The sequence below is a fragment of the Labrus bergylta genome, chromosome 10 (assembly GCF_963930695.1).
Source record: "Labrus bergylta chromosome 10, fLabBer1.1, whole genome shotgun sequence".
In the NCBI taxonomy this organism is placed as follows: domain Eukaryota; kingdom Metazoa; phylum Chordata; class Actinopteri; order Labriformes; family Labridae; genus Labrus; species Labrus bergylta.
The window spans coordinates 19,336,588-19,348,473 of record NC_089204.1 but is presented as its reverse complement, the minus strand read 5'-3'; the positions used below and the strand labels follow the sequence as shown (position 1 = coordinate 19,348,473).

The 11,886-nt window shown below is 40.6% G+C and overlaps 1 protein-coding gene across 1 annotated transcript; it reads right to left on the bottom strand.

Annotated features, from left to right (window-relative positions):
* Nucleotides 1-3,231: 3,231 nt before the first annotated feature.
* sparcl2 (SPARC-like 2) lies at nt 3,232-11,340 on the bottom strand. Its single transcript, XM_065959867.1, has 9 exons — nt 10,993-11,340; nt 10,330-10,411; nt 9,414-9,486; nt 8,645-8,756; nt 8,286-8,404; nt 8,039-8,193; nt 6,844-6,956; nt 4,963-5,057; nt 3,232-4,168 (listed from the first exon to the last, which is right to left on the bottom strand). The coding sequence occupies exons 2-9, from the start codon at nt 10,390-10,392 to the stop codon at nt 4,113-4,115; spliced, it is 786 nt and encodes a 261-aa protein (XP_065815939.1). The 5' UTR covers nt 10,393-10,411; nt 10,993-11,340; the 3' UTR covers nt 3,232-4,112.
* Between the last annotated feature and the right edge of the window lie 546 nt (nt 11,341-11,886).

Here is an 11,886-nt window from a genome sequence, read left to right as displayed (position 1 = left end):
ACACGGTAACTAATCAAAATAGGCGATGCTAAAAAAAAATATATATATAGGCGATGCTTAGCTTAGCCTATCTTAGTACAACGACTTAAAACAAGTATAAACAGCAAACCATGCTAATACATTTAAATATATTCTCTTGTTTGTTTAAACTGAAAAAAATAAAGGTCACCAAAGTTCAAAATTGTAATTCTTTTCTTTAATGAAGGTTTGTGGCAGGACTTAAACATTTCGGGCTAGTGTTCCCTCTGTTACTAGTCAGAGTGTTATCCTTGGCTAACAAGCTGTAGCTTTGTATTCACTGTATAGAACACTTCTCCTTTAACTACAAATCTCCTGTTCTCTCTCTCTGTTCTTCTCTCTCTCTCTCTCTCTCTCAAATCTCTGTTCTTAACTTTAGTCTTGTAGAAGTTGGGGAAATTGTCGATTAATGCTAGCATGATTAGTAGCTAGCTTGTACCCACTTGCTGCCTGGGGCTATGCTTTTTAGTGTGAATCCCTGTGTTTGTATAGCTGAAATTAAAAACCTTATCCCATCCATTCCATCCGTTATAATGAGGGCACCATACAATGAAATTGGAGGTCCACCGGAAAGAGGCCATATACAAAGTATGCATACAGGACGACCATATTGAACTCTTTATGTCCTCCACCTATAGGTTAAGTGTAGATCTCTAGAGGATTTGTGGGGGTGGGCATTCATATCAGTGGCTCTCCAACTCCACCCAGCTCTCTCATCTCCACACAATGGTGGGCCTCATGTACGCTGCTCTCTCTCCTGAGCTCTTTAATCAATATCATGAGGAAAACAGAAAGAGGCCCGCCACATTGTGTGCTAACTCCCCCTTTTCCCCTTCTGCCATGGGGCCTTTTCTCACTCATTCAGCAGGTACTTCAGTGTAGGACTATTGAGGTCGCTCTGAATGGGACCCACTCCACCCAGAGGGAATATTGTCTGACCGCAAGCTAAAATCTGAGAGACCCCCCTTTCTGTCTCCCCTTTCCTCCCTATATCTGGCTGCCTGTCTCAGCCCTGCTAAATCACTTCAAAGAATAATAAAAAATCTGGCATATGAGCGCTATTAATAAATGTATCACTTCAGTGGTCACAACTGGTCTTTTTTTATGAGTGAGGACCCTTTGGTGTGGCTGGACTCTCTTTCAAAGCCACCAGTCTTCTTCTCCCTCTCTCTACGTTCGCTGGCCCACTTTGCAGTCCTTAAGAAGTTCTGGAAGTCGGCAATCTGGCAGAGCATGATACGACGTCTGCTTTTTGAAGATTGGGTGGTGATTAACCTTTGAGAGATTACTGCACACATGCAACTTTGTGCAGGAAGATCTGCACCGGAACAACTGTTTTTTTTCGAGGAGAACTTGGATTTGTGAATCCTAGTTTGTTTCAGTAAGACTTTTGATGGCATCTGTCGGACATGTGTCAGCCATGGAATTGATGCACGAGCCTTGTGCGACACACACTCACACACATCCTCTCTCTCTCTCTCTCTCTCTCTCTCTCTCTCTAGCTGTTTCATAGCCATCATGACTGGCCTGAATATTTCTTTTGATCCCACTGCATGCTCCTCTCCTCTTGTGTTGCCTGTCGTTTAATAATTTATCCACATACAGTACAGTCACCGGACAAACTCCACATGGTCTCAGCAAAGAAAGCAACAGAGTAAAAATTTCATTTGGCGTAATTGCATGAAAAGAAAGTGCAAAACTGGCCCTTTCATTTATTATTAATGGCTGCTTACAAGCCATGCATAATGCAAGGGGGGGCATCTTTATGACAGCCATGTATTAAATATCATGTCCTGCAGGTCGGGGGTCTCCGGGCTGCATGCTTTTACTGCCACAGTTAGTTGACTTTGGTGTGGAGTAATAGCTTTGATGCAGTGTGTTGTAAAAGAAAAGCGACAAAGAGGGATTGAAAGCAAGAGAGAGCAATGGAGAGAGATTGACAGAGAGAGAGATGGGATGAAATGGGGGGACATGAGGGACGGTGGGAGGGAGGGGAGGAGTGTGTGCTAGCTGACAACGGGTTAACAGGAATCTTTATTTTTAACAACATGTCATCAACAGCCGCCCATCTGCTCCTGTGCTGTCAGAGTCCCTTGGGAGCGTGTGTGTGTGTAAATGTATGAGAGAGAGAGAGAGAGAGAGAGAGAGAGAGAGAGAGAGGGGAAGAAGAATAGAGGGAAAGCCATCACAGACCAGATCACTGATCAGCAAGGAGGAGAAGAAGAGGAGAGAGCAAGGTTAAGGCGATGGTTGGGTGGATGGGTGCACGTATCTCCCTCCTGTAATATCCAAAGCAGGTGTGACGGAGGAGGACAAGTAGAAGTTGAGGTGAACAGGCCATGTGTGTGTGACAGGAAGGTAGAGCAGGATTACGTGGATCAATCTACAACTCTGTTTGGACGGGGGGATGGAAGGAAGGTGGTGGTCCGGAGGTAATGAGAGGGAATCTATTAGCACAGACGAGGCAGGGTGAAGACACACAAAGAATAGAGGAGGAGGAGGAGGAGGAGGAGTTGTGTAGTCGATGTTGGACCTCCAGGGGTGGCCCCAACAGCTCATATGATTTAATTCTGTTGGATAAAGGGACTGGTCTCTGGGCAAGAAAGGGAGCAATTAAGGGGAGATGTTTGTTTGAGCCGGGACTTTGTATTTAGAGCTCTTTTGATCATGGAGGAGAGACAGGACCAACAGCTTGCCGTTGTGCAGGTAACTCTTCGTTAGCAAATACAGTTTCATGTGAGAACAGTACAATTGATCCCTATGCCTCTCATCTGTTTTACTTTTTCCCCCCCTAAGTTTGGCCTTGTTTTTCACTCCGCAGCCCTCCTGTGAACTCAATATTGTCAAAAGTTTTGACTGAAATTCCAACACATTGCAAACATCTTGTTGATTTGACAGGGCGCTTTGTTTTTGCACGACATGTAGCGCAAGTTGCCTCGGCCCCGGTGAAAATCTGCTTTTTATACTGAAATCTCTCTCCCCCTTTTTTCTGTATCTTATATCCAATGTCTTTCTTTCCCTCCCCATCCTTCAGGCAGGCTAAATTTGAAGGCTAATTAGTCCAGAGAAACCAGTCAAACCAAAAGATGCCACCCCAGGCCGAACACACTCATCCTCCTATTGATCTTATAGTAGCAACACAAGGAAACACACATCAATTCACACGCAAAAAAAAAAACAAGAGGCAAACAAACAAGAGTTTTTATAGCAGCGTTTATTATAGATGGTGCAAACATGCAAATAGGCAGCACGCTTGCATTCAAGTTCTTTGACCTTGACAGAGGTCATTTGTTCAAATGTTCTGCGTGATTCTCACAGAGTTGGATGAACATGGAAATGTTTGCAGCTTCCAAACCCCTTTCTCCTCTATTTCATCTTCTCCTCCCGCGTTCCCAGCCATCCCTTCCCCCCCTCACTCCCCGTTCTCAGTCTTTCTCTCATTTCTGATCCATTTTTTATGCATTACTCCATTACTCTCAACTCCCATTTACAGTGCATTACCTCCTTCCTCCCGTCGTCCACATACACACTTTATACTTCTCTCTCCTTACTTTCAGTCACTTTGCTCTCACTCTCCTCCAGTGCATCATGACACTTTACTCCTCTTCTTCCCCTTCACCCCCCATTATTATCTCTTTGTCTCTTCCCTGGTCACGTCATCCCATCCTAAGGGTTTAATTCCCACTTGTCTTTATTTCCCATCTCTTTTGTCATTCAAGTACACAATATGCAGTCATTCTCCCTTTTAATTGGTTGTTTAAAGCATGCCATGCAATCTGGCACTTAATGTCGCCAATGTCTCTGCACAAATGTACAAATGTCAGCTAATGTAATTAAAAACTACTTGCGGTCAGTATGTCCAGACATTTAATTGTGTCATTTAAGCATACACATGAGCGCACAGATGACCAGCGGGCTCTCTCATTTGATAACATAATAAATCACTATATAACAAGCTGCGATACAAAGGAAAACAGAATGAGAGTGAGGGCAGTGTGTAGAGATGCCTTCCTGTATCTTTTAATCAGATAACAACCTTCAGTGAGCTCTTTGCAAAGAAAAAAAAAAAAGAAGAAGGACCAGCAAGAGTCATGTCAGAGGTGGTTCTCTTTGACTGTAGGACACAGCTTACGGGAGCCCATTCTCATCGCTGTAGATAAAAACAAAAACGAATCATTGGGTTTGGAATGGTCTGGGCTGATACTAATATCATCTCGAAAAAGCGCTGATTTCAGCTACAACTGTCGATGTTTAAAACAGCCCCACTAAGATTTAAGTCGCATATAAAACTGAAGCCAAACATGCAATCAAATCACTATTGTAAACTTCATGTAGACATAAGCATGCGGCCTCATCTATTGTATAAAATTCTTTAACATTGACAGGCATCACAGTTGACAGTAAATATCAAGTTGTGTAATTTCAAACAGCAAACTCGAGTATTTAAATGTAAGAGTTCATGAATTCAGATAGAAAATTGAAGGGCTCAATACCCCAATATTTTAAGTAATTCCTTCTTTCAAACAGAGGTTGTTCAAAGCTCAGTTTGGGTCAACAAATGAATTCATGTAAAAAAAAATCAGTTCTGTATAGGTCTGTTAAAATACCCCAATGATGCCATAAGGGTACATTTTCCTGGAGCTGATATGAGTCAGTATGTTTTGACCTCAGCTGCATCTTTTTTCAATCAATCTGATTTTAATCTACCTTCCATCAATTTTATGAATGTGTTAACTGCCCCTATAATGAATTAGGTAATTATCCTCCAGAGAGTTATTTGTCCGGTGTAGAAAGGTCATAGTTTATTTTTTTTGAAATAAAACATAGAGCCAAATTATGCGTTTGATTACAGTTAAAGTGGCTTTTAATAATCTCCAATCTGCATTAACCTTCACCTGCAGATCAGGAATTATTGTAACATTAGGAAAAAAACATGTTACTTACACATAAAATTGAAGAACCAGGCCTCAGAGCGATCCACAAGACAGGCGGTCCACTCCCGCAGGGTCACCTTTCTGTTCTTGTTAAGGTCACATGACCTGCAAACAGCACATGGTAACAAATGGTGAAACACATGCACTCACTCACTTACCCTCACACTCCCATGCACTTGTTACGTGCATGCATGCTCAACCTTGCAAACATAGGACCATAGAGTAGATAAATGCATTGTATAGCGCAGGGAGAAGGTATAAAGATATATGGAAACAACTGCATTAGTGCGTTTTAGCTGCCACTGCCTTTCAGTTCACCCTGCAGCGTTATCTCTGAAGGGTACTCCTTCAATTTGTGTTAATCCATGGGCAGCGGGAGGCACAGTGGGTAATAAACATTATCATTGCTGGGAATGGCTTGACATTGACACAGCCAGCCCTTCTCCCACAAAACCTGTCACTGCAGACTGGCAGGGGAAAGGGGGGCTGGGTGGGGAAATGGATGTTAGCAAAAGGGGGGAAATGGATGAATGAAAGAATAAGACAAGAGTGAAAATGACGGAGGAATTGACAGAGAGCGAAGCAGAGGATAGGTCTATTTGTGGGTAAGAGGGAAGAAAAGTAGAAAGCACAGATGGGGAAAAGAGGTGCTTCAACATGGAGGAGGAGAAACATGATGGAGAGATGGTGTGGTCATGAGATCGGCGGGGAGGAGGACACAGGAAGTGGGTATTGGCATGGAGGGAGAATGGATAGATGGCGTGCAGAGAGAGCAGCATGGTGGGAGGTGCAGCTTGGTCACAGTGTGGAGGCAAGAAGAACCTCGGTGCGACATTTTTAACCCTTGGTGCTTCAGTAATTAGCTGAAAAATAACATATTGCGTGAGACAGAAGGTTCACATTATGAGCCCTATGTATGGCATAAGGTGGTGGCGATATGAACCTTGTGAGCAATACTGTCCCTGCCTTAGGGATTACTTGGTGTTTTGATTTCATTTGACTTTTTTTTTCTGTAGTCCGAGTTGTATTGACCAATAATGTTTCAGTGGGCTTTGGCTGCTGCTGCAGGAAAATAGCCCGTGTGGAGAGAAAAATAAGCGGAATGTATTGGTGGTAAGGCTTGGAATACAACAGTTCTCAAAAACCATCTGCTATCGTCTGACACCTTTGAGCTGTTTTCATGTGGCTACACATGAAAATATCTGGACATAGACGACGGTCAACTACGCCTCCATTCTTGCATCTCAAACTGCTTTTTGAACTTTAAACAACACATGAAGAATAAGTCCTGGACAAGCTCTCTATAATCCGTTAAAGCTCCTATGGGGAGTTCTTGGTTATAAAAAAGACTGAAATCAATACTGATGCCTCTATGTGACAAAAACAAAGGCTATTAGCGGCATAATTGATCATTTCTACAAAGTAACTGTAAATGCTTGTTTCCACTGTTGCTTTGTCAACGGAGTGAGTAACAGCATGCTGCAGAAACAGTCTCTGTTAACATTTTCATAGATTCATAGTCAATGATTAGTTTGACCCTCGAAAACGTAGGAAAAACGCTGGACATAAAATTATCCGTATCCTGCAGGGGGCTATTTCAACTTTAAAAGATAACCAACTGGTTCTGAGATTGACTTATGGTGAAACTTTACCTTTTCAATGTGTCATGAAGTTTGACTTTTTTTCCCCCTCCCATGTTTCTGGGTAGGCTACACATGAAGTACATGCAAAACTATAAACGAAAACTGTTAGTGTATGTGAATACTTTGATGGGTTGAGTTTCTGACTTAATTCAAATTGAAGTTAATCATAATATTATTTTCTGCTGCTTTCCTGTGGCCCAAATTCCTGGCACAGTGCTGCAGCATTAGCAGGTAGGGGTAGGACTCACCGAAAGAACTGCGTAGCACAATGCTCCAGAGGCATCCTCTTGTAACCCAGCTTCCTCAGGTCTCGGCGGCTCAACTTGCCGTCTTTGTTCTTGTCCAACAAAGTAAATCTTTGCTAACGAGAAAGAAGAGGAAAGATAGAGGCTGTGTTAAAATAGAGATACTTAATCAATTTTCACCTTTTTGAGAAGCATTTTCTTTACACATTGTTTGCCTTGTGACATGACCCTAACAATAGAAATGCTGATCTGTTGGTTGGTCCACCACAGCATTAAGTGCACAACCACTGTTGGATGAATCAACATGATTTTTGTAACATTTAAGGTCTTTGGAGGCTAAATCGCTTAATTTGACCTCTCCTTCTGCAATTTCTTGGCCTTTTATTGTTTTTTTTAGAGCTTTGACATTGCACAGTTGTATCTTATGTTTAGGGGTTGATTAGCAAATGTTACCATGCTTGCGTTTTCAACTGAGATGGATAACATAGTGTACATTACACCTGCACAACATCAAGGTGTTAGCATTTTTCCCTGCTATTGCTAACATTATTCAAAGATATAATCCTTCATGTGTTGTAGATATATGAAGTACCATGAGACGTGGTTTAACTTGAAACACTGTAGGATATGTTGTGTTTCTTAACACCAAAATAACACACGAGTTCCCTTTTAATTCATTTGAGGCCAGGAGGTGAAGGTGGCTGGCGGGAGCATATTAAGTTATCCCTCCATTCACTCTCTTATTGAATAATTCAGTGATTATTGACCAGTTCCTATTTATACGTGGTCTTCTTGAGAGAGACTCTGTCTCATTTTGTGGATGACCACACCACAAGCAACACAAGAACTTTCCACTTACAGTAGGTTGTTAATATCGATTTCTCTCTAGACCGTCCGTGCAGAGCAGTTCGTAAGCTAGCACAATGAAGGTGTCTGGTGTCAAAAACAACTTTTATGTGTTCAGCGTTAGGTTACGCTGGGAATGAAAGTGATCCTTTGATATGTTTTTTTTCCCCAGCTGTTTTCTTTATTTTGCACCACTTTTTCTTGTGGATATTGATTTCATTTGCATCATTATCAACTGATCTCATCCTAGATTAAATGTTAACTCTTACATCATTCTCTCCCCTGGTATGAAGTCTGTTTGTGTCTGTTGGTCTGCTACTTAGGCTCACTTGAAGCATGAAGTGTGTCCTACCTGTGCCAGTTGTGTCCTCTGGGCGTGGCTGAGGCAGCTCTGGGACGGGGGAGCAGGTGCATACGACTCCCCCATACGACTCAGGAGCAGAAACCAGTCCAGGAGACGATATGGAAACTGGCTGAACTCCTCCTCAGTGCATTTAGCCCTGGGGACTGATCAAGAAGGATAACAGAGTATAAATTCACAGGCTGTGCTGCAGAGTAGAATTTATATGTATTACTAATATGTAATGTGGTGTGTTTACCCAGACAGGGCCCAGTATGAGCCAGTCCAATTCGACGTCTCTTTCTGCAGGCTTCTTTATGCAGCAAACACTCGTTCCCATAGGTTTTTCCAAGAACACTGCACACTGGTGCCCTCTGCCTGATTGCAAAAGCCAGTGCCCATATGGAAATAGATATGTGAGGAAAGATCATACAATATGCGCAGCTGTAATCCATTAACTGCTTTACCTTACATGATTTCATCCAATAAAATACATCTTTTTATCATTAACAAATCAAAGATAACAATCAACTTTCAAAGGGAACATTTGTATAAATACCCTGGTCTAAAACAGTAAATTGTCAAAACTCAAATACTTGGTTAATGTGAGGTGTTTACCGTGAACAGGACTGTGGACAGACACACTTTGGGACGAGGACTCCATTTTCATGAACTACCTGGCACCAAGATCCTACTGGACTGTGACATTTTAGGAGCTCACAAAGCTTTTCTGAAACATGAAAAAACTGTTCTGAGGACTACTTATTCAGCTTTAAGTGCTAATTACAGATGTGAAATTACAGGGTGTAAACATCAAATGCAGTTTCTAATTCAGGACTATTCAAAATAATGCGATGCTATAGAGTAGTGGATATGAAAATGATATCTAGAAGAGAAGTAAAGCAAATAAATGATGTGAAAACTATGACTTTCAATCATAGAGCATAATGTGCATGTATGTGAGTCAAAATGGAAATATCTGCTAAATGTAAGAGAATTTAGATTTTTAACGATAACTTAGAAACTAATACTATCTCCAACAAGTTACATGTATAGTAGTAATAGTTACTACTTAAAACCCTAAATGAATGCCGTCCCTCCCCCCCCAAAAAAAGAAAATGTCTCATCTTTCAAATGTACAGCTATCTTATGGTTGAAATTTGAACTGTCTCAGTCAGTGGTGACCTAATTCATTACCAGATATGCTAACAAGTGCAAATATGTTTTGCAGCCCTTGATGTGGAAAGTTTTCTAAGCTGCAGCATACATTTCTTTGTAAACTTGGAAATAGAACAAATACCTTCTAATTGAACATATTTTATAAGAGATATAGAACTAGCATGCATTCAAAAGAATAGCTTTCCTTCAATGTAAGTTTGAGTCTTACCTGGATCTACTCTGCCAATATACGGTCTCAGACTCTCCTCAGCTTGTCTCTGTTTGCGTTGGGCTCTGCCTCCCTAACAACATACACACACACACACACACACACACACACAGATATATTTTTCTGAGTGTTGACTTGGCGGGGCTGAATTGAATAAGGATTATATGATCTTCTTTACATGTCATTCCAGAGGCATGCACTGAACTCAGGTGTGAACTTGTCTGTCATTTCAAACCTTTGGATCATTATAGTTCTACACATGATAGTAATCAGTGTGATGATGCATCACAGATGAAGAGCTTTATGAGCCTCTAATTTAAACATTCACAAATGTAAAAACTTATTGATGTCATTGTGCTGTATATGATCAGACAAAAGACCACAATGCAAATGCTTTCCTATAACACCCAACTCCCTTTATACGCTCAAATTCCAAGTTTATATTTTCAGAAACTTTTGTAGTCAGCGCCAGATCCACATCTGCCCCCAATGACCTCCATGTTCAGATAGAAAACAGGTGCAACGCTGACCCAAAAAAACTGGAGCAACGCTTTCAAAGCTCAGGAATTATTGTTTAAAACTCCATATAAAATAATCGTGAGACTGTAACAGCAAACAGGTTAGGGAAGACATGAAGTGTTATACAAAATATACATGTGATATGTATACAGTTGCAACACTATAGTTTTGGAAAATCTTTAGGTTATATACAAGTATTTGTACGAGTGTTGGTGCCTGGATATTTTGTAGTTTTTATTCATATTCACTTTTACTGTATTATTTATGTTATAAATCACTGTGGATCAACTGTGTTATGTATAAAGTGAAATATATATATATAAGTTATTTCTCTCTTGCATGCAAGTCTTAGGCTCAGTCAAATTCAGGTAAAAGCTAGACAAAAATTAAAACTCACCAGGGCTACCCAAGTTGGAAGACTCAGAAGCAAAAACAGGTCAAAGATCAACCTCAGGTTCATGTTTGAAACATTCAAAGAGCTGTAAAAGGAAAAATCCAGCAACAGGAACATTTTGAAACATTTTAAACCTAAAATATAAAGTGTAAATTTAAATACAACTTAAAGCTTAAAATTAACTTAAAATACAAAATATATAAAAAAGAGTAGATATAATATTAGACATAAGTGGACAGTGATCGACTAACGGATGTAAACAGATGTAAACAGATGTAAACAGAACCATATGCAGTCGTGAACAGATGTAAACAGATTGCAGCTATTTGCTGTATTGTTATACCTTTACTTACTTAAAGTTAAGCAAATCCTTAAGAATAAATCACTTTCAAGGGTCCGTTTACCCAGATCATGCTTGGGTAATAGATCAATTTCTTCTTCAATCAACTGCGGTGTCATTTACAGACCTTACTTCCAGTCATTCTAATAATGAAGCTGAAAACAATGCAGCTCATTGAGCTCTAAGAAAAGAATAATTCTCCATCACAGAGGAAACAGAGGGTTGAATTACACTGAGAGGACATTCAGTATCCAGTTGAGGAAGTTATTATAGTCTAACATTTTCTATCCCCATGGCTGCTCGGGGGGAAAAAAAACACATCTTACCAGTGTCTCTGTCACTGCTTTCCTTTGGTGCTTATTCCCCTGTTAGAGTTCTCCGTCTTCTCCTTGTTCCAAGATACCTTTTTATCCCGTCTCACAGGCGCCTGTGAGGGAGTTCTTTTACAGTCAGCAGTCTTTACTTTATCTTTTTATTTGATCCATCCTTTTTTTACATTCTTCCCTTATCTCACCCCTCCTCTCTGCTCACCCCCTGTGTCTGTCTGTCTGTCTGTCTTTCCTTTAAACTTAGCTCCTTGTTGACTGTAGTTTAGTTAACAGGTACCTGAACTTCAAGACATTGCGCTGTTAAGTGTTGCTGAGATGATGAATATAGGGAAAAGTAGAGGAGGGATACTAAGGCACAGATATTAAAGGATCGAGGTGGGACAGCATGTGTTTTTGGGGAAGGGGATGGTTTTCATTGAAGTTGGCACCGGTTCACAGAAAGAATTATGAGCCTGAGGGAAACATATGGCCACACTTCTTCTCACTCTAACATTCATCTATCTCTCTCTGACTTTTTCCACATTCCAACAATTGTGTAACTTACACACATGCAAACACCAACACAGACATGTGAAATAAAATACATTTTTGTCGAAGAATGATGACTCCTAAAATATGAAACATTAAAACAACAGGGAAAGGCTGCCCTCTGGTGGTAATGATGTTCAATAGCAGTTCCACTGGTTCAGAGAGCTGACAGGTTAAATCACAAAATGCATTTCAGATCGAACAAATATTGGACAGTGTTTTTGTATTTTCTTCTTAAAAAAGGCCAAAAGGTTATGAACATTTGGTTTTAAATAAGGCTTTTTCGACTCACTCTTAAAATATTTAATGAAACTGTACTTTAAATATTTTCCCTGAGTAACCTCCTCTGGAGGTACTGAAGAC

What these genes read in the sequence shown, in the direction of transcription:
- sparcl2 (XM_065959867.1), bottom strand. Translation starts at nt 10,392, where the DNA reads ATGAACCTGAGGTTGATCTTTGACCTGTTTTTGCTTCTGAGTCTTCCA. An exon ending in TTCCAACTTGGGTAGCCCTG is followed by an intron (nt 9,487 to 10,329) that starts GTGAGTTTTAAT and finishes GTATGTTGTTAG; the next exon opens with GGAGGCAGAGCCCAACGCAA. An exon ending in TGTCCACAGTCCTGTTCACG is followed by an intron (nt 8,405 to 8,644) that starts GTAAACACCTCA and finishes TTTTGCAATCAG; the next exon opens with GCAGAGGGCACCAGTGTGCA.